Genomic DNA, 22,027 nt, shown 5'->3' with positions numbered 1-22,027 from the left:
ATTGTGTCAGTAGCTCCGCAATCAAAAATCCATTTTTCCTCTTTTTCACCAATTTGGGCGGATGAGGAGTAGGCTAAGGCTTTGAAAGAATTTTGACATGGTATATTGGGGTGAAAAATGAAATTCTGGATTTTTAAGAGTGAGAAAAAAAAAATAGGAGTGAGAAAAAGAGAATAAAGACAAAATAAGAATGAGAATAAAGTAGGCAAGATGAGAGGATAAAGTAAGAGAGAAGAGTGAATTTAATATTGCCAAAAAGGAAAAAGTCTCAATTGGATGTGACATCTCAAAATAGAATACGCCTTACTTATCTTAGAGATGGTAATCGAGAGAGGCGACATAAAGAAGATAAAACATGGTGGCAAAAGACTTTGTATAGAAAGAGTTTGTATAATTTTTTTGATTGATTGTAAAGCTTACATGGTACCCAACTTATGCTGGAATGAGACGAAAAGATTATCATTTTCAATTTGACACAATATCTTTATTTTTGAAGAATAGCATCATTATTCATTCATCAATATATTATTTTTATAAGAAACATCACTTCATTAAAAAGGACGTAAAACGATATAAGGACAAATGCAAAACAATACCATTTTCAATTAAACGAAATTTAGAATATCTATTTTTTAAGAAATATAATTCCATCAAAAGCAAACCATAATTTCATTGCATGGAAAAATGTCATTTGTATATATATCTATAATATCCTAAAATATAATGTTCTTCATTACATTATTATGATGGAATATGTCAATCTAAATAATGGCCTAAATTCAATGTATATAATGCAGAAAAAATGTGTTCACGACCGAGTAGATTTCATAAAGTCGTGTTGGTAATATTAGGTTAATTTTAAAAAAATAATAAGAAAAAATGAATGAAAAAATAATGTAAAAAACCAGTTCAATCGAGTGATGGGTTCACAATCGAACCGACAAATTTCATAACAATTCAAACATTTAGCATTTTCATGTTAGATTTGGACCAAATAACGCGTTAATTTGCAACCAAATATGGTTACACTTCTTGATTAGAAATGATGTGTCAAAAAGACTAATTGCATAAAAAAAACAATGTAGCAATCATGTGAAACTTAATTTCTCAATAAGGTTGTCGTATTATATATGTGTGTGTACGCATATATCGTTCATGCTGGAACTATAACACAAATTTATAAATTTAGCATATCTTTTTAGTACATTTGTCTATAGAGATTTTTTTTATATAAAAATATGCTTAAATCAAAAGATGGTGAGTAAGAGTTCAACAATAATACTCCAACAAAAAAATAAATCTCAACAAAAAAACTAAGCACCAACAAAAACCAAAAGCAAACGCATGTTACTGAAGAAAAGTTAAAATTCAATAAATAAAATAAAATAAACGTGATAATATCTTCACCTTTAGTGTATTACTATATTATTAATGATTTACTACTACTTTAGGACTTGACTAATTCAATTAACTTCGAAATTTCCGATGCCACTCATTTTTTGTCCAACTTATTCAGTTCCGTCACATTTTAGAACCAAATAATTTCGTAAAATTGCCATCGATTTAATGATAATTGAAAGAGAAAAGTGACATATAACCACATATGCAAAGAATAATAAGGCCAATAATAGCCCATTTTATTAGTGACAAGAGCATAACAGTGACAGTGGAATCTTGTGTACCATAATGGCTTGATCATTGTCACAATAAATTTATAGTATTATGCCATTATTAACATAGTTGGTATAAGTTGGAATTGGGAAATAAAAGAGTGAATGTGATGTTGGCTTCAAAGTTGAGACGAGTGTTTAGTGGGCCTTATTCAAAACTCCTTTACGCATAAAATGGACAACTTTATATGGGCTTTAACTTGTATATATACCAAATTAGTGGTCAAAAGAGCTTTGGTGAAAGATGAAGGTAGAGGAGACCAAATAAAGCTTAGTCAAGATTGTGAAGGCCTTTCTATTTAAACATATCCTATCCCAAGATTAGGGTCCACAAATGAGATTAGGGGAAAGTGAAATAACTATTTACAACTAGTCGTTTGTTTCAATGATCTTCCTTAGGCCAACTTGATTGTTAGATACAAGAACTTGGCCTCGGAAAACGGTTTAGGAGGATGGTAAAATGTCATTTTCTTAAATTCAAGAACTGTCAAGTAGCTATAAGGATGTTATCGGTTGGTCCAAGTAGACCGAAAGAAGGACTAGGGCTCCAAAAATCGGTTAAACAAAATAAAATTTGATCGGTTAGTCTAAGTGACAGATAAATTGGTTCGGTCGAGTAGCTAAAAATGTTAAATCAATCCGAAAAAATTGGTTGATCCAAGTAGACCGAGTAAAGTACTGAGTAGTAGCTACGAATGTTAATTCAATCCGAAAATAAATTGGTTGATTCAAGTAGACTGAGAAAAGTATACTAGGGATCCAAAAAATGAGTTAAACAAAATAAAGTCTGGTCGATTAGTCTAGTTCAGGGACGGATCTATTTGAGCATCACAAGGGGCAATTGCCCCAGCTAAAAAAAATATTTATACTCCCTCCGTCCCGCTTAAGATGACACGTTTTCCTTTTTAGTTTGTCTCAACTAAGATGACACATTTCCTTTTTTGGTAACTTTCTCTCTCCAATTAATACACTCAACCACTTTTTCTCACTCCTATTAAAATAACCATCTATCTTCATCTCTCTACTTTAATACCTACACTCACTTTCTCTCTCTCTCCAATTAAACACTTTAACCAATAACTCCTAAATCTCGTGCCGGCTAAGTAATGTGTCATCTTAGCCGGGACGGAGGGAATATTATTTTGATCATTAATTTTTAAAATTTTTGAAATTTCCTCTATATATGCCCCTTCTCTGATTCATAAAATATCTTTATATGTATTTTTGTCCTACCTATATAGAATTTCTGGATCCGTTCTTGATCTAATTGACTCATATAATTGATTTGATCGAGTAGCTAAAGAAGTTGATACAATCCGAAAATAATTGGTTGGCCCAAGTAGACCAGGAGAAGAAAACTAGGGCCCAAAAATTGGCTAGAAAAATAAAAGTCGATTAGTTAGATTAGAATCGTCTAACTAACTATAATTGATTTGATATATAACTTTTTTCAATCCAAAAATAATTGGTTCGTCCTAGGATCCTAGTAGACCAATAGAAGAGGGCCAGAGCCCAAAAAATGGGCTAGATAAAATAAAGTTGATTGGCTTTATAAGAATAGCCTAATTGATCTGAAATTTAAGTTAATCAGCTTGATTCCAAAAGAGTGGCATTTTCAATTTAAGCTGTATGAGCCCATTTAAGTCAAACACTAAGATAACTGGGTAGATATAGGTTATGGGTTTCAAACATTTATTCCCTCCGTCCGTGGAAAAATATCTCATTATTCCATTTCGATACTTTAGCTATTTAAAGTCTCATTAACTTCTATTCATTACGGTAAATGGACAACATATTCAACTCAATCATCACACTCACATTTTGTTATAAAATCAATACATAAAAATGATCATATTCTACTAGTTTTTTTATTTATTTTACTTCACAAAGTCAAATTATTTCTTAAAAATAAATATATGTTGAGTCGAAACGGGACTATAAATGACAAACAGTGAGTAATATTGTACCCGGCACACAACGGTTATATGTTAATATTAATATAGTTTATTTGTTTCGTTATCATAAAATTCATAATCCCAAGAAAATATGTTCATTCTCACAATGTTCATTTATTTAGGACTTTACTACCATTTGAGATGTTTTTTTTAACTAGGGGAGACTTATATTTTAAACTTAATTATTGATTTTTTAAGGACAATGTCTTAAGCATACATAAATTTATCTACATACATTCATCCATGATCCACACAAATAATTATAGTTATATAGGTTTGTGTTAAAATGAAACACCTCTTAAAGTAACACCATACCACCATTCCTAGCCAATCATTTGTACATGTGGACGAATAATCAGTTGTCATGTGGCAATCATAAAAAATGTTCAAGGGTAAATTTTCGCGGACTGCAATATCCAATACACTAGACTGCAATTTTTTCCGTCTTCAATATCTAATACGCTAGACTGCAATCTATAGATTGCAGTGTAGCATTTATGCTATTGCAGTCTAGCGTTTATAATATTGCAATCTAGCTTGATGTCATAGTGTCACTTTAAGAGATGTTTCATTTTAACGCACCACTAATTAGATATTTAAATACGCACAAACATAAGTAGGTTTGACAAAGAATTATTGAACTTTTACGACAACTTATTGAACCATACGTTTAAATATTCAATCTACCCATACCTTTCAATTTAATTTATTTGATATTCGAACTACCGATACCATATTAGACACACGGCTAAGTTTTTGAAAATGGGGTAACTGGAAAGTGTTGCTACTGATTTCTATTATAATACCACAAGTCTTTATTTTGATCACTCAATTTATATACGAAAAGAAGAAATAAACGTTAAAAGCGAAACAACTTTCTCAAAATTATTGATCACATGACTCGATTCCATTAGCAAATGAATGCTATATTCTAATATGGAAGTAATTGACCTACACAAAAATAATTATAGTTTGGTACTATAATAATTATGCCTTTATTAGGAGAATTTAGTATCCAATTCCCATCTATAGTTATTTTATTATTTACTAGTATTTGTTTACTCCAAACACAATTTTTTCCAACAACCTCAGGCAATTATCAAACAGGATCATATTGTCTCTTCCCTCTATTCGAAAACAAGCACAAATTTTAGACTATCTAAGTACTCCTATCTAACAACAACTCTATTTAAGGGATATAAAAACCAATTCTTTGAACTTCAAGACTCCAAAATATCTAATACAGGGCTAAGAAATGATAAATAGAGAAATGATATGCTACATAAGAGCTCCTTATGTGAGCACCACTGCCGTTTGATACACGTATAGCATTATTCGTTTTATATATTTAGTTTAATTCTAATACATTAAAATATATCATTGAAAATTTTAATTTCACAAAATTCATAAAAATTGAATCTCGATTTGCTCGTTTTCTCTATATTTAGCATAAATTTAGAAAACAAGCAAATCGAGCTTTGTTTTTACGAATTTTGTGAAATTAAAAGTTTCAATTATATTTTTTAATGTATTAGAATTAAACTAAATATATAAATCGAAACGAACAGCAATATACATGCGTCAAACGAGAGTGATGCTTACTTAAGGAGCTCACATAAGGTATGTAGCATATCATCCCTCATGATAAATATAACGATAGATATGGTAGATCTTATTCGACATAATATTTTCAATATAATGAAATCAAAGCATTTTTTTGATAAAATTCAAGTGGTATAACTTGAAATCCGACAGCATATAAGAAAAACTAAAGGAGTGGAACATGCTCACCCTAATTAATGTCCCATGGGACTCAAGTATCAATCTGTCACATTCGGCAAATACTTTTTTTTAATACCAAAAGTTGGAAAATTAATTTCCTACCTTTATAAAAAAAAAAACAGATGTTTAAAATAAACACATATGCTAAAGAATGTTCATGAAATTCAAGAAGTCAGAAAACAGGGCAAGCTCGTGAATAACAGTGAACTTTGGCATCCAATGTGGAACTCATCCTATCCTACTGCAACACTTCCAAAGCAAAGAAATGTGATCCAGTTTAATAATTATTAAAAATCTCAACTTCATGCAATTAACTTATAGTAGTAGTATAAATTATTGCATATGAATACTATAGAGCAGAAATAGGGCCCTCAACAGCTGTCTATCTCCTTCAAAGACATGCTTTCTTTTGCACATTAGGGATTTCCCCACCTCCACCAATAATGTATTTTTGCACTTGGATTTCCCCTTCATTTGATGGTCTCTCCACTATTGGGGGAAGAAGGCCACTTGATATGGCTTCCTCTTCAACATCTGTGAAGACTCGAATCTCAAGAACCTCGTTTTATCTTGCACGAACATCAAACCCGACCACCTGATAAAACTAACCCCATGCGATTCTTGGCATGCCCAAACAAATTCTAAACTCCAAGTAGATGAGTTCCCACAGAAAGGCCAAAAATGCATGATTCGAACCATGGCAAAAAAATGATAATGTGTTTTCCACACACAAATTAACAGTGCAGAAGGTGTTCATAATAAAGTAAGTTGGCAAACAAGGAGAATAAGTATAGACCCCAAAATAAAGCTGCTTATAGTATCAATGATATAATTTAACTCTACTTTATAATGCAAGGCCCACATGCCCAGCACGTGAAACTCATCATAAAAAAAGATGAAATTATTGAAAAGAAGATTAAAAAAGGGGCAACTACAATTGACGGGATACAAAAGTGAGTTTATCAAGAAATCATAAAATGGCACATGCATTTATGAGTATTATTTTTTAGTTGTCCATATTAAGGAAGCTCATATTACATATACCATGCACACAAATCCGGCGTTCATTTGCTATACTTAGTAAGGCAAGTCTTTTGTTAATCTTTACTATTTTCGACACTCTTGTTTTCAGCAGTGGTACTTGATGGCAAAGAAGAAGACCTGGTTCAGTCTAATAAAGAGGCTTTTCATTTCAGAGCCACAATCAAGAAGGGACAAGGTACACAATGTGACCATTTTCAATTCAATATTTACAGTGTAGAGGATTTACCTGAACTGCTTTGATCTCATGTGTGCTGCAACAAGGATAAGCGCAGGAGATGGGCCTGCCGATTGCTTAAGATGAAAGAACTAGGGCCATCCTCTCCGAGAGAAAGGCTGCCATGGCAACTCCCAGAACCGAGTACTACTTCTGTTCCAGTAACCGTTGCAACAGACACTTCTGAGCTTCGGCAGATCCCCAGCAATGGGGAAACAGCCTATCCAGAATCTTCAAAAAGCCACAATAGCGCCAGTGTTGTGAAAATTCCTCATCAGCACAACATCGCATCAGAAGCTTCAGCTGCAATCAAAGTTCAAGCTGCATTTCGCGGTTATTTAGTGAGTTTATTTAAGATGCTCTATTTGGATGGCAATTCAACTCAGCAGGTGCTGTGAACGTGGCACATTTATCAGAACTAATAATAGGAGTTAAAAAAAACATCGATGTTATTAGCATTTTATGAAGTATCATACCAAACTGAAACAGCCAAGTAAAATGAATAGATGAAAAGATTGGAGTTGTTAATTTCTATGTAACAGTTTAATTCAGAGTATAACATGTTCTTCTCCCTCTGGGGGTTCCAGGCAAGGAAAGCACTACGAGCACTGAAAGGAGTCGTCAAGCTTCAAGCTCTAATTCGAGGTTGGGCTGTTCGAAGGCAAGCTATCAACACCCTCAAGTGTCTGCAGTCCATAGTAAACATCCAATCAGAAGTTTTCTCAAAGAGGTGTGAAAGAGTTAAGGAGTTGCAGTGTCAAGATCACAAATCACAGGATTTCAGCGAAACAGACATAAAGGTTAAGTTGTGGAATGTGGTTACGTTAATATATGAACATCTATGTATTAGCTTCTTTTAATTTTACTAATATAAGAAAAGGCATATACATTAAACTACATCAACGAAACAAATTTTACGTAAATCTCACTTGGATTTACAGTCCAACTTAACTTCTTCCATCTTGTTCTCCCCACACCCCCTTCTCTGCCTACTCCATTAACAATCGCCTATGTTTTCTTCTGTTTCTGCCTTACGAGTAAGTATCAAGGGCTGGAAGTGGCCAGGTAACTTATCCGCATGAATAGAGTAACATCAACACAGCTGAGTGCGTTATTTTCCAACATGCTAATCACATTCTAGAGATTCAGCAATTTATCACAAAAATCGGGATAAGAGACAATATGAAATCATATCTCTGTTTCTCTTTTTTATTGTCCTGCTTATAATTTATATTACTGTTAAATGTTGGCTGTTTTCATTATCCATCATTTTCTGATGAACAGCAATCTTCTATGAAAATACAGGTAGATTTCAACAGCCAAAAGAGGTGGGATGAGAGTGCATTGACCAAGAGAGAGCTAAAACCTCTGCTTCTTACTAAAAGAGAGGCTTCTATAAAGAGAGACCAGGTCAGAGAATACTACTTGAACCACCGGGTGAGTTTCTTTGAGTTTAAAATTTTCAACTCCCATTATAGTGGTGGCATCCACCTTTTGAATTATCCTCATAGGGATATGTATTACCAGAGATCAGCAGAAACAGAACGTGACAAGGTATGTGGGAGACAGAGATATTGGTTGGAACAATGGGTAGATTCCCAACTAGCTAAAAGTGAGAGTCCGCACAATTTGGATAGAACTTTGTCAGCCAATTCAAGAACCATTGCTGAAATCGGGGGAAAACTAAACTTTCAAAAGAAACATCAAGCAGACATGTCCGAGTCTCCTGCATATGTCCCAAGAAAATCTTATCATCATAGGAAGCAGCGGTCCACAGGAGATGAAACTCTATTTGTAGGTTCTCCTATTGTTCCTGCATACATGGCCTCGACAGAGTCTGCCAAAGCAAAAGCTAGATCAACGAGCTCGCCAAGATTACGACCCATTAGTTTTGATGTATATTCTGAGAGTACATCTCCATATAAACATAAGCTGTCTCCAGTATCATCTATTAATAGTGAGTTGACGAGCAGTAGTTGGATTGGGAATCATATGGCATCCTCACATCGATCTCCACGCTTTAGAGGGTCACCTGGTCCAATCAAATCAACGATGAGCACGAAAGACATTAAACTTTGGGGGCTTCACCACCAAATAGGTACTAATGTTGCTCCAAAAGCTTGTGCATGTCCAATGGGAAATAAAATGTAGCAAGCATCTGGTTTGGATTTTTTTACTTAAGTTTATGTAAAATATTGTATTTATATCTTATAAGCTGCATATGAAGGAGCACGTCAGTGATCAGTCCATTCTATTACAAGAATAGGAAGTACTTATAAAGGACTCTCTAAACTCTAATTTCATCTACAAAAGTTCAATAATCAACTAGCATTGATTTCAAAAGTGAGGTTTTCATAACTTTAACATCCGAGAATTTGATTCTTCAGGCACCAAATATTCTGAAATCATTGAACTAGTGCCATTAAATATTCCTATTATTGATGGTTTGCTTGTGTAGTGATGTAAGTTTACCTTAAAGAAAGTGAACCTATTTCTTAATAATAAATATGACGTTTTAAACACCGGTGATGAAGCGAAATTTAAGTACTTCAGTTTCAAGACTATGAAGTAGCAACACATGAGAAAATACACTTATAATTTATGAGGATGATTGGCAGGCCATCCCTCTATCATATATATCAATGATTCAATCATATTGATGATCAAAGAATCTGCTCGACTTCTTGTTCCAAAAACTTCCAAACTGTAATTGGACATTATAATGATCACTTGGTTCACTTCCAAGGCAGCTTTGAGAACACTACTAATCCTTCTAGAAAGTAGAAAGACTACTATGATTCCAATTATAACTTAAACCATGATGGTTTATTGAGAAATAAGAGGCATGAAATATTACGATGGAAGTAGAAGATGTAATGTGGTATAAAGCTAGGACCTCAGCTTCCAGGTTAACATAATATTTTTCCCTCCTCTCTAATTATCCTCAGTAATTACAAGCACGTTAGATTTTGAATAAGTTCCTCGCATATGCATGAGATTACTAACAAGTAACAACATCAATTGGGCATAAAAATACTTTCCAGCATATATATTCTACAGGTTTGTATGCAGATTGCAGCATGACATTTGAAGCATGATACTGATATCTTAATCTTCAACTAAGTATTTGCTAATACTTTACATGTGTAGCTCCATAGTGTTTATCACAATATTTCATCCACCGAGTGCAGCCAGAATAAAATCGGATGTGGTATTTTATTGTTTAGAGACATCAAACCTTCTAGGCAGAGACTAAGATGATTTACCACGACACTGCCATCACACCATTTGTTATCGGATATTCAAGTAGACTTTGTAAGTCTTAGATATAGATTATGCGATCTTGTGATTATTAGTTTAGAAACCACTAAATACATATCTGGGCTTTATAAATGCACATGGTTGGCATAATTTATTGGCAAAATATATTGGTAAAAGAATTGCCTAAGGCATGAAGCAACCGGTGCATATTTGATGATTGTTGAAGCTGTATACCTGGGGATCAAAATCAACGAAGAGAATTTGAGGATCACATTGTGTAGTAGCATTAAAAACAATATCAATGTGTTCAATCTTCATACTTTTACCCCTGAAAGTATTTAAAATGGAAAAGTTGAAAAGATTTTTACACACACCAACCAAATTTTGATAGCAATGCGATGAACAGATTTTATCGAAGAAAACAAAGATTCCTAAAACTCTTTCATCTTACCCTTGAAAAGGCAGAAAGATACCACTTACCATTAATATTAAACTAATCTCTAGTGTGATTAAACTAATCCTGCCTTGTTAGAAAAAGGCATCTACCTTATTCTCTCCACTTTTCCAAACCCTAACTCCTAACTCCTGAAAATGGCAGCCCAAACTCTAAACACAATAAACCAGCCCCTCCACTCCTTCAGGCAGACTTTGAAATCCAAGACATTTAATCCCCAAACAATCAGATGCAGAAAGACTACCTCTGTTAGCATCACTGCGACACTGCGAGCTGCAGTGATAGGCGGTGGCCCCGCGGGATCGTCTGCAGCAGAAGCTCTGGCCTCCGGCGGCATCGAGACATTCCTGTTCGAACGCAGCCCCGAAGCAGCAAAGCCCTGCGGAGGCGCCATTCCCCTGTGCATGCTTGATGAGTTCTCCATCCCCTCTCACCTCATTGACCGCAAAGTCACCCAAATGAAGATCATCTCGCCCTCAAATCTCACCGTCGATTTCGGGAAAACGCTCAAGCCCCACGAGTTCATCTCCATGGTCCGCCGAGAAGTGCTGGACAATTTCCTCCGGCGCCGCGCAGCCGACTGCGGCGCCACCCTTGTAAAAGCCCTAGTTACAAGCATAGACATGCCCTCATCGGAAACATCCCCTTACATAATCCACTACATCTCCAACAACACCCACAATTCCCTGGCTGTAGACGTCATAATCGGTGCAGACGGCGCCAATAGCAAAGTAGCCAAGTCAATCGACGCCGGGAGCTACACTTGCGCAATCGCGTTCCAGGAGAGAATCAAATTGCCGGAAGAGAAAATGCAATACTACGAAAACCTAGCAGAGATGTACATCGGAAACGACGTCTCACCCGATTTCTACGCGTGGGTTTTCCCCAAATGCGACCACGTGGCAGTCGGAACGGGCACGATTTCAGCGAAGCAAAACATCAAACACCTTCAGTGCGCAATCAAAAACAGAGTGAAACCTAAAATCGAAGGAGGGGAAATCATCAAAGTGGAAGCCCACCCCATCCCGGAGCACCCCCGGCCGGTGAGGGTCCGGGGACGGGTGGCATTAGTCGGGGACGCGGCCGGGTACGTGACGAAATGCTCGGGCGAGGGGATATACTTCGCGGCGCGGAGCGGGAGGATGTGCGGGGAGGGGGTGGTGAGGGCGTCGGAGAATGGGAGGAGGATGATCGGAGAGGGGGATTTGAGGAGGGAGTATCTGAGGAAGTGGGACGACGAGTTCTTCGCGACGTTCAAATTCTTGGACGTGTTGCAGAGGGTGTTCTATGGGAGTAATGCGGGGCTGGAGGCGCTGGTGGAGGTGTGCGGGAAGGAGTATGTGCAGAGGATGACGTTTGAGAGCTATCTGTATAAGAAGCTGGCCAAGGGGAATCCGGTGGAGGATGTGAAGATGGCGGCGGCGACTGTGGGGAGCTTGATTCGTGCTAATATTCTTGGGAGGGAGATGTTGATGCACTGATACTCCATTTTCAAATGTTCCACTTCTTGTTACCTTGTGGAAACTACTCCTACTTTTCGATTTCATGGAATCAAACTTTATTTTATTGTTTGTCACACATATAACTTCACATTTGAAAAAGAGAATTGGCTTAGAAATTGGAATTATGGGTAGAACAAAATTAGGAAGTGGTGAAGAATCACATTGTTATTCAATTTGTTCATTGGAAGGAGCTTGTGACTGACATACAACACCACCGCAATTTCAATCTCAAAATTTTCTGAGTTTGAAGAGCTCGCTTTCGATGTAATCAGACAAGTCTTTAGAATTTCAAAAACTTGAAACAGAGGGAGAGATAGACGTAGAATAAGTATAATTCAATTGGTAAGACGTTTATTCTTCAATCAATAAGTTGAGGGTTCGAGTCACGAGGAGAATTGAAATCCAATGCATATAAATCTCTCACAAAGCCAAAAATTTCCAATTTGAGAAGCTAATTTCCAATTTTTATCCAAAAAGGAAGCATAAAATAAATTTTATACGAATTATAATTGATACCAAAATATATTAAGCCAAAAAATGTCAACAGGGTCAATATTCAGGCTATTTAGATGGATAAGAGGCAGATATTTTTGTAATTTAAACAATTCCGATTCCATTTAGTAGGAGTAGTATATTTATGGGCAATAAATAAGCATAATTAATTTAGAAGCAAGATTAAGCACATTGTGGCGAGGAGGTTTACAAGTTGCAACAGATTTTCATCTTCCTTGGGAGTTCCCCTCTCTTCAACTTTCATCAATGGGAAAATGGAATCGCAGATATATACCCACACGGAAGCCGAGGCAATACGACTATGACGATCCGCCTCCATCTCCCCCGAGACCCTATTCTTCTGGTTCGTATTCATCTGCTTCTTTTTCTTCTAAATCATCGTTTCTCATCCGATTATAGTAGTATTTTTATGATTATTCATTCCTGATTCATCAATTGGGAAATGAGAGAAATTGCAATTGTGTGTCCGGCTGTTTCTTAATTAGGTACATAAATGTGGATTTAGGCAAACAGATTGCTAATTGTTTCTTTATCCGAATTATTCTAATTTCCTGCTGCTTTAGAACCCTTTTTAATTTTCTGTGGCAATGCTAGCAAGAATTGAAGTTGAAATAGACATCCAGTTTTGGTTGGGGGGTTTTGATAAGGCTAAGCTGTGTGTGTTTCCCAATTCAGTAATTTGTGTTCCTTCCATTGTGAAGTTTAATACTTGAATTAAAGGGTTTAATCTGAGAATTGCAAATTTGTTTGCTGCTGGAGTTTCACTTATTTGCTAGTGGATGGTTCTTTGTGTTGTCTTGAAGTGAGAATGAACGAAGATGGCTGTGACAAGTAATTTAAGGTGTTGTTACAAGAGTGTGATGTGCATTACCAATGCCTCATGGTCTGGGTAACAGGAGAGTTGCATTCATGCATGCCTTTTTGAAAAGCAGATATCTTTTGTAGTTTACTTTCCAAAGTGGTCGTATTTGAAGAATGAGATATCACATATTCATGCATTGAGATATATGTCTGTCCAATAAATCATTAGTTCTTAAAAATGTAGCTTCATGTTGCTTAACATGATACTACCAAAAGTCAAATGGCTGATTTGGATGTGTATGTTTACAACATAAGTATTCAAAAGTTATTATGGTATTGAGTCTATTGACATTGTTCATAAGCCAAGATAACCTTAACATCGGGAGACTTAGGGTGCATTTTCTTTGAGGTGTAAAGAGGGGATAAACTCCATATACCACCTTATACCTTGTTTGCTTTGATATAATAATAAATTTAGGCAGGCCGTATAAAATTTCGGGCACACCTTTTCCCTTAATATATCATCATTCAAAACAAACAAGATATTGAAAATGTGGTCCTCACTTTAAGTGATAAATTTATATCTCATTGTATTAATCCTCTTATTTAGAAATATAATAAGCAAACACACCCTTAAGGTCTTTGCATTTATTTGAATTCAGCAAAATCACCTGCACTTCACAGCCTAGATTTGCTACTGCTTGGTGCTTACACAAAAGACACGCCATCTTTAAATTTTATCCCATGTGCATATGTGAGCACCAGACTGCTGTTAGTGCTAGACCATTTCACCTTTGCATATTTTTCATTAGGTCACTTTCAACTAGTTCTTGTCAAGTAACAATGTCTGAACAATTAATGTTTCATCTGCTAAGTCTTGTCTGTATTTGGAAATTTCATTTCTATAATAGAAACGTATATTGATAATACTAGCATCTGAATCTCGTGACTGTCCCATAAACATTTTTTATAAATATTCTGATGTCTTGTTTATACATTTCAAAGGAGTTGCTCACAGTAGGGTGCCGTCATGGGAAATAGACTATTGCCATTCTTGTAAAGTTCCTTGGAATAAGGTGTTGGCATCCAAAAAGTACATATACAGTTATCCTAGTGTGCTCAATTGGGATGGTTCTGCTGGTAAAGAAGCATTGGAGAATGCAAAACAACGATTCTGGGCCAAGATCAATGGTCATCTATGTGATAACCCTTTGCCAGACCCAGACATGTACATCGATGAGATTGATTGGAACCCATATATAGATCGTGAGCTGATGGAAGATCTAGATCTACAAGTTTTTTATCCAGATGAAGCAGAGAAGTTAGGACAGCTGGATACCATTAACGAAGAGGTTGAGTGCGCTCAAACACAGCATGATAAAAAGCAATACACTAGTGATAACCCTTGGGAAAGAGATCAGGTGCACGGTACTGATAATTTAAAACAAGCGAATGCTTGGGATAGGTGGGATGATACATTAAATCTGAGAAATGACGATCCATGGGAGCAAAGTTGCCGGAAACTTGTTGGTTCTTCGAAGGATAATACTTGGGGGATTAGAAGTGAATCTTGGGAATGGCCCCAGGGTCTTGACAAAACTCAGTCATCTTCCTTTGCTGATTCTGGACGTGGCAAGTCTTGGAATTGTAATGAGAAAACCATGGCTGTTAGAGAAGACGGATGGGGACAGGGACATAGAGAAAACAATTCTTGGAGTTGGGGTCCGGGGAATAACAATTCTACAAGAGTGCCATTATTTGAAACTAACAATTCTATAGGCTCAAAAGAGAGAGGTTGGAGGGACAACAGGAATGTGTCTTGGGGTGTGCGGGATGCAAGATATGATGATAGTGAGGCCAAGCATTGGGATCCAAATTTCAGGCAGGGTGGATGGTCCTCTAGGGGTGGTGGCCGAAAGCGAGAAAGTTCTGTACAGCACACGTCAAAATATAAGAGCTCCAGATATCTTGGTGACCCATATGGATATGGTCAGCAGATGTGAAGATTTTCAGGAACTTGGTTAATATTATGTTGTTAAGTTCTTCAAAAGTTTAATTGCGCTGGGGAAGTTCACTTTCAACAGTCCACTACCTTTTGCAAATAGTGCAGATCTTCTACCATCTATTTTACTAGGAAAATACTTTTGGTGATTTTGGTGAATGGTTATTGGTTGTTTTTTGAGGTTTTGGAGGATGCAACTGGTTCTTAAGGATTTTGCATTTTCTATATACAACCTAACGATGGACCTTTTTAAGAGTCAATCCGGCAGAGAAGGTAAGATTGAACTTATTTTGTCTGAGAGTATGTGCATTTGTTCGCGCTCAACAAAGATATAGCGTTTTGTAAGAGATTAGATATCAGCCATGTGATGGTTTCAATTAAATGTTGCAGGCTGTAGGATTATGACCTTATTGTTTCTGACTTTCTATAACAGGGAATTAGCTGGTGAAGTATGGTACCCCTAGCTGCACACTCATTCTTTTGTGATTCATAAATGCGGACTTGTGGACTTCCGAAGATTTTGATTCTTATGGTAGACTAACGTATGATTGTCCTGGGTTCTAAAGAAACAGCTCCTAGTTTGCATACTAGGAAAAATTGTAAGAAACATCTTATAGAAGACAGAAATAGTACAATTTTGTTTGTCAATTAAGTTTGGACTGACTTGAAAATTGTAAGAAACATTTTATAGGAGAGAGAAGAAATACTGCTGTTTTACTTAGTTGTAATTCAACCATGTGCTGTTATTATGATCTTATTAGATTGTTCAAATATTTAACAAGATATGGTGTGAAACCATAGCTGTGAATTTTGTTTTTGTAAAAGTGAGCAATGCACATAAAGAAGCTGGTATAGAATTAAGCAGATCAAAAGGGAGCTCCAAAAATAGTCAGATTCATGCAAAATGCTATAGCACTACACTATACAACAACAAAAAAAAAGAGAAGAAAATCTGGTGATGAATGCTCATTTCTACACATCAGTCGAAGTCTGAAGCATGAAATTAGTGAGAGCCCTTCTCCTCCTCGCCTCATCTCTCCCCTGTGTCTACAATACAATATACACCTCCGCTTGGGTAATGATCGGGAATAGCCAGAGATCTAAGCACAACCTCTGCAACTGACATGCTTGCTCAAATCTTTCCCTACTTGTATGCCTCAAACCAATGAAGGACAGTCTACGGCCTCATCTTACAGAAAGAAAAAAGCAGCAATCGTGCAGGAGAAGTCACTCTTCTTTCTGGGCATCTTCATCAATTAATGGGGGAGACAATGGTGGGACAGCTGATTCATCGGAAGAGATGTCTATGTCTAGGGCTTTTCTAGCTGCTGACTTAGAGACACTATCCCTGCCTATCTTTCTTGAGTCGAGCTTTATGGATGAGGAAGCCCTAGAGGAATTACTGCTCTCAATGGAAGCTAAGAAATTGTCCTTTGATAACGATCCTTGAGCAGAAGCAATGATGGATCCAAAGATGCCAGATTCTCTCAACCCTTGGATGATCGTCTGAAGTATGAGCAAACATAAACCAAGTTAGAATGCTAAGTAAATAGTCGTTGTTGAGGAGACCTCTGCACCATGTTGAAAGATTACCATGGGAGCATAGATGCGTGTTAAGATTCCTTTTCTCAACAATTTCAAATTTAGAGCCCTATCAGTCCACACAACGTGCTCACGATACCTGTTGCAGAAATACAAGCAGTTGGCATTCTATCAAAACTTATTGTTATGCAAAACTACAAAAGCTATATCCAACCAATCAGTTTGCTTCAAGTAATATAATAGGAAAAGCATAGACATGCTTAAGAAAATTCATTACCAGTTTAGCATCTCCTCCTCAGTTGCTGTTGAAGCAATTATAAAAGCCTGTAAGGAATTAACAGCATTCTGTCAAAATAAAATTGGACAGCAAAATGTAGGAATATATTTTTCAATTATAGCTTCTTACTGAGATCTAGGGACTCAACAATCAAAATTATTTGGCTGACCAATATTCTTGAAAGAAACTTCTGTTTAAACAATAATATCTAGGATTTTACGCGATTCTATATGAAATCACTTCTCCATGTATGGTTGTAAGGTGTGCTCTTCCAAGCAAGAACATCTTTCCAGAGAAATTTCATGTTAGATATTACAGAAAACGTCTTTTGTAAACGCTTATTAAGATTTTCTTAATAATTGGTTGTTCTCAGGGTATTGCAAGGATATATTCTGCTCAAGTTACCATAAATAGGAGTAGCAGAAAAGTTTATCCTAATGTTGTATCCTTGGACTCAGTCTCAAACAGATACAGATGCAAGCAAGTGTAAGGAAACTCACTGATCTATCAAATTCCAGCATAAAACATCGCTTCACGTCATCCTTTGTAGGCTTACAACCACACCTATCCCGTCTGGAAGTCAAGTCGGAGAACTTCGAATATGTATAATGTAAGACAGCGGCTTCTTCCAATTTGATCTCACTGTCAACCATAGAGAACAATCATATGCTGTGAATAGCTGTGTGGTTTTTCATGCCACAAGTATGACAAAAATAGGTATGGAAGAACATATATCATTTTTAAATCAGGAACGTATGACTAAGAGGTTTGCTTTATAAAGCAGGAAATTATACTTGGGAGTTTTCATGTAGTTGTGCCATCTGTGCGCACCATTAGGCCGAAGATGATCTTGTATTCTAGCTGCAGATTTCCCATTTCCATAGGTCAAAAAGTAATTTGGGTTCCCGCGGGTTGATTCCTTATACATGCCAAAGTACGTGTCTTTTGTAAGGTGGTCGTAGTTTTTCTTGAACATTGAAACCTGAATAACAGATAAAAAGTAAGTATGACAACCTCTTCCAACAAATCGAGGAAATACTCTCCCTTAAACTGTTAAAATTTTCAAAACGAAGAAAACGTTATTCTGATTCTGAAGTACAACAGAATGATGAATTTAGGATCCATTTCCTGTCCCGCAAAAGAAAAAAAACACACAAAAAAAAACTCAAATTTCATAGGTAACAATGATCACATTTACATGATTACCTCAGTGAAAGGTTCCTTGACATCATCCCGTTCAATGCTGCTCTCCTGAAAAGGATATATTATGGTAAATGCAAGGACGAGCAAAGTTATCAATCTTCTCCTGTCTTATTTAATAGTTTAATTTACTCAGCTACTAGAATATTAGTGTAACATAGAACACATGAGACATGTTTAAGTGTCTCATGAATAGGTCGTGCACAGAACACAAACTGCTTACATAGTTGGGAAAGACAACCATGTCAACATTCTTAGGAACATCTAGCAACAGTTGTCTCAAAGAATATTCCCGAGCACCAGCTGGATGTATCAATTCATCAGTATCGAGGTGAAGTATCCAGTCCATGCCTGCATCCTGGAAACACAATACACAAAAAGTTACTAAATCTTCAATGGGAAAATTATTTAACTTGTCTGAATTTTGTCATGATCAATACCCTCGCCATAACTATTGCCATTTCCATGTTCAGGGATTGCTTCACAAAAAGCTCATAGTTGCAAGGCTTGTAAAAGAAACTTGACAACCAAGTTTCATTCCAGATCCGGCTGGAGCAGCAAGAATGAAAAGGATAAGGATCATAATCATATATAAATCTTAGTTGTATCTATTTGCACGCACAGTACAAACAAAGAACCCAGATAAGAAATACACAAACAAAAATCAAACAAGGAATACATAAAATAGATGTGAGAAACAAACAAACAAAGCTGAAGTGATGAACCTCTTAGCTTGTTGATCTTCCAGCTCTTTGGTTCTGTATATCACTTTCACACCCTGCAATAGCAGAAAAAGACCCAACTCAATGATTGCTACTTGCAAGACAGAAAGTTGAAAGCAAACGTAATCCAGGAAATAAGTTTATGCTGTGAGATAGATGGTGCAATATCAGGCAGAGCCGCAGAGAGTCAGTATAGCAGGACCAATTCGCAGATGTTTTATATAGTCCTTAATGTAGTGGTTATATCAAGGTGCTGAAATTAAAACATGAGTCTAATAATTGAAAGACAAACAAGATGAGAGAACAGATCCAGAAGAAAATTGTTTAACTTTGCTATGGTTGGGGAATGCAGCATATTGTTCTCCCAAAGATAAATTATGTGTTTAATAAACTGAATGCAATCAAATGTACACAGGATACCAGCGGTTTTGATTACCATAAAAAAAATATATCCAAGACTCTGAGAGATCTAAAAAAAATGTGACAGAGCTCGTAAAACATTCTTATGCTGGTTTAAGTACAACTATGGATTAATGTTTTGTTTTCATCTACCTTTTGTGTTTAGTGCTTCCTTCACAAGATATTTTGAGATCGCAAAATATACTATCAAGTAATTAGTAATAATATTTTCCAGTTTAATAAGTGAGTAAAAGAAAAGGAATGATTTTTGGTGTAGTATATCGAGCAGAAGAAGGACTGCAGTGCCCAAAGAAGCCAGAGACTCAAACACAAACTCACCGCAATTGATTCAAGAACTTTGGACACTTGAGGAGATGCAGCCTTCCCTTCAACAAAAAGGAAAAAAGTTGAAACCCCAATAACTTTATGATAGAACATCCATGGAAGAATCTGCTCCAATCCAGCAGATGTACTAGTTGTAACACATATCTGCATATAAAATCATGAACGCAACAGTTAAAATACAATAAGATCTGATGAAAAATTTCAAAACTTTAAACAATTATAGATTTTCAAGAATCTGCATTAGCTACATCTAAACAAAATTCCATTTTGAGATAATTTCCAATAAATCCAACCACATTACATTAATGCAGTTCCGCTACAAACAATCCTATAACTCTGTTAACATAAAACGCAACAAGCACAGTACCACCATTAAAACCGAAGTCAATCTACAAGAAAAATGAGACTATTGCTATCGAGATTATCAAGCAATCACTTCCCAAGTCCAAACTCATGCATTATCTCTTCAGCTAAGCAAAATCAAATCAAACCTTGAAACAAATTAAACTGTTAAATCATGTAAAAATTGTATATTGTGGCATAATTGCAGATATGTGTTATAACAAGTGATCCAAGATTCCATGAAAGAAATGTTTCAAAAGCATGTACAGTCAATGCCGAACAAAACCGAATCACAAGTAGCTCTTTTTCGTTACAATTTGTTCCAACATTCTGAAAGATATAACCAAAACTCCAAATCAACATGAATTCCGTCATCTCGAGGAAAGAAAGCCAAAAAAAGAGAAACCCATTATAAAAGAAGCAAAATGAAAAAAACCCAATAGCAGATCAACCCTAATCAGAATCCAGAAAAAGAAAAAACAAAAACCTTGGGCTTAAGATCGGAGTGAAAATTGAACTTCCAGTCCTTAAAGTAGGGAAACGAGGCGGTGGAGGAGTGGCCGAAGAGTGAGGTGCAATCGGGAGAATTGGAGGAAGAATGGCCGACGGTGGCGAGAGGGGAGGAATCCATGCCGGGAAACTTGTGAGATTCGTCGGGAGACCATCGGGAAATGGGATCATCGATGCCGCCGCCGCGCCATTGGAGGAGGAAGGCGAAGAGGGCGAGGGAGAGGGGGAGGAGGGTGAGGAGGAGGAGGAGCTTAGCGGCGGCGGAGGAGGACGGTGGTTGTTGCCGGAGACCCGCCATTGTGAGAAGGCTGGGCCAGGATTGGATCCAAGACTCTCAACTCTGATGGGAGACGGTTTTTTGTATTTTATTTGAAACCAAATTTAATTAATTGTGTTGTGTAAAACTATTAAGCACCATTAGCCTATATAAATATTTGGCAAATTAGATTATACACACACATTAATCAGGTTTGGTTGGAATTTCGAAATTCGTACTCATGAAATGGGGAAAGTGTTGTCCTGAGATACCTACATTCATTGTCTCATCAATACAAATTGATGAAATTCATAACTGACAAGTACAAGTACTAGTACTACTTCTCAATTAATTATAGAGTAGGAGTACTATATTTCTATGATCACGGAGGTTAATGATAAAATGCAAATTCAAATTATACAAACTTAAAAATATGATCTGTACCGTTAAAAAATATCAACAGATGACAAAATAGTAGCAACAGAAAATATCAACACAATATCAGCACAGCATCAACCGTTGACACTGTGTTGATATTTTCTGTTTCAACTATTTTGTCATCTGTTGACATTTTCTAACGGTCCACAATATAATTTTGAATTTGTACAATATATAAATTTGCATTTGATCACGTCCATAAATAATAATTGTAATAGGAGTATGGAATAAAGAAAATTATTACGAGTACAATTTGTAATACTACAACATTTTGCATAAGTGATGGTTATTTTTGTTGAAGTAAATAGATAGCTTTATAAAAAAAATGACCTTATACAAAATGATTATTGTTGGAATCTTGACGGGTCAAAGAGTTTATCCGAGTTATAAATATGACGAAACATTTAATTTTGTAAAATTAAATAATATAGTGTCAATCTACGTTCGGAGTGGACGATCATGGTATTTTCATTTTCTCTAAACCGATTCCCGATAAGTGAGAAATATTAATAGACTAAAAAATTGGTCACAATTGCGAGCTACTATAAATGAGCTATGACATGAAACCAAGGTATTACTAAGGGATGTTTGGTAGGGTAGATAACTCATCTAGGGATGAATTCGATGAACAAGACCCTACCCATTGTGTTTATTGTTCAACTAAAATTATGGTCATGAATCTTGATCTATTCATATTACTTATATCTGAATCCGACGTATAAGCATTAGAAGATGATATAAATTTCTATAACAACAACAATCTCACCACCACATCTGGCTACAAATCCATCACCACCC

The 22,027-nt window shown here is 36.2% G+C and overlaps 4 protein-coding genes and 1 long non-coding RNA gene across 6 annotated transcripts; 3 read left to right on the top strand and 2 right to left on the bottom strand.

The window, feature by feature from the left end:
- Nucleotides 1–5,664: 5,664 nt before the first annotated feature.
- Nucleotides 5,665–7,971, bottom strand: LOC125222223. Its single transcript, XR_007176496.1, has 3 exons — nt 7,595–7,971; nt 6,678–7,351; nt 5,665–6,011 (listed from the first exon to the last, which is right to left on the bottom strand). It is a non-coding gene; the product is annotated as an uncharacterized LOC125222223 (long non-coding RNA).
- LOC125222221 (protein IQ-DOMAIN 11-like) lies at nt 6,469–8,909 on the top strand. Of its 2 annotated transcripts, XM_048124722.1 has the most exons (5): nt 6,471–6,626; nt 6,713–7,006; nt 7,253–7,465; nt 7,971–8,102; nt 8,193–8,909. In XM_048124722.1, the coding sequence occupies exons 1-5, from the start codon at nt 6,552–6,554 to the stop codon at nt 8,814–8,816; spliced, it is 1,338 nt and encodes a 445-aa protein (XP_047980679.1). In that variant the 5' UTR covers nt 6,471–6,551; the 3' UTR covers nt 8,817–8,909. The 2 variants fall into 2 exon arrangements, with proteins under 2 accessions (XP_047980676.1, XP_047980679.1); XM_048124719.1 differs by having other exon boundaries at nt 6,469–6,626; nt 7,971–8,909.
- Nucleotides 8,910–10,353: 1,444 nt separating this feature from the next.
- On the top strand, nt 10,354–11,958 carry LOC125222222 (geranylgeranyl diphosphate reductase, chloroplastic-like). Its single transcript, XM_048124723.1, has one exon. It carries the CDS (start codon nt 10,518–10,520, stop codon nt 11,859–11,861), a length of 1,344 nt encoding a protein of 447 aa, XP_047980680.1. The 5' UTR covers nt 10,354–10,517; the 3' UTR covers nt 11,862–11,958.
- A 587-nt stretch (nt 11,959–12,545) lies between these two features.
- On the top strand, nt 12,546–15,955 carry LOC125221934. The gene is made up of 4 exons (XM_048124279.1): nt 12,546–12,738; nt 14,202–15,185; nt 15,380–15,471; nt 15,632–15,955. The coding sequence occupies exons 1-3, from the start codon at nt 12,642–12,644 to the stop codon at nt 15,433–15,435; spliced, it is 1,137 nt and encodes a 378-aa protein (XP_047980236.1). The 5' UTR covers nt 12,546–12,641; the 3' UTR covers nt 15,436–15,471; nt 15,632–15,955.
- Nucleotides 15,956–16,036: 81 nt separating this feature from the next.
- On the bottom strand, nt 16,037–20,915 carry LOC125221933 (glycosyltransferase-like KOBITO 1). The gene is made up of 11 exons (XM_048124278.1): nt 20,513–20,915; nt 19,678–19,827; nt 18,943–18,995; nt 18,658–18,766; nt 18,441–18,575; nt 18,224–18,268; nt 17,812–17,999; nt 17,518–17,659; nt 17,018–17,064; nt 16,792–16,879; nt 16,037–16,704 (listed from the first exon to the last, which is right to left on the bottom strand). The coding sequence occupies exons 1-11, from the start codon at nt 20,831–20,833 to the stop codon at nt 16,426–16,428; spliced, it is 1,557 nt and encodes a 518-aa protein (XP_047980235.1). The 5' UTR covers nt 20,834–20,915; the 3' UTR covers nt 16,037–16,425.
- Between the last annotated feature and the right edge of the window lie 1,112 nt (nt 20,916–22,027).

Source organism: Salvia hispanica, chromosome 4 (assembly GCF_023119035.1).
Source record: "Salvia hispanica cultivar TCC Black 2014 chromosome 4, UniMelb_Shisp_WGS_1.0, whole genome shotgun sequence".
Taxonomy (NCBI): Eukaryota; Viridiplantae; Streptophyta; class Magnoliopsida; order Lamiales; family Lamiaceae; genus Salvia; species Salvia hispanica.
The sequence above is the reverse complement of the archived record's forward strand: the minus strand, read 5'-3'. Positions and strand labels throughout refer to the sequence as shown.

Bases quoted from the DNA above. Each gene is read 5' to 3' on its own strand.
- LOC125222221 (XM_048124719.1), top strand. From the start codon at position 6,552: ATGGCAAAGAAGAAGACCTGGTTCAGTCTAATAAAGAGGCTTTTCATT. The intron at 6,627-6,712 runs GTACACAATGTG...TGCTGCAACAAG, and splicing joins CACAATCAAGAAGGGACAAG to GATAAGCGCAGGAGATGGGC. The intron at 7,466-7,970 runs GTTAAGTTGTGG...ATGAAAATACAG, and splicing joins TCAGCGAAACAGACATAAAG to GTAGATTTCAACAGCCAAAA.
- LOC125222222 (XM_048124723.1), top strand. From the start codon at position 10,518: ATGGCAGCCCAAACTCTAAACACAATAAACCAGCCCCTCCACTCCTTC.
- LOC125221934 (XM_048124279.1), top strand. From the start codon at position 12,642: ATGGGAAAATGGAATCGCAGATATATACCCACACGGAAGCCGAGGCAA. The intron at 12,739-14,201 runs GTTCGTATTCAT...TACATTTCAAAG, and splicing joins CCCGAGACCCTATTCTTCTG to GAGTTGCTCACAGTAGGGTG. The intron at 15,186-15,379 runs GTCAGCAGATGT...TTGTTTTTTGAG, and splicing joins TGGTGACCCATATGGATATG to GTTTTGGAGGATGCAACTGG.
- LOC125221933 (XM_048124278.1), bottom strand. From the start codon at position 20,833: ATGGCGGGTCTCCGGCAACAACCACCGTCCTCCTCCGCCGCCGCTAAG. The intron at 18,996-19,677 runs GTGAGTTTGTGT...CTGCTATTGCAG, and splicing joins AAGTTCTTGAATCAATTGCG to GGTGTGAAAGTGATATACAG. The intron at 16,705-16,791 runs GTAATCTTTCAA...CTCATACTTCAG, and splicing joins CACGCATCTATGCTCCCATG to ACGATCATCCAAGGGTTGAG.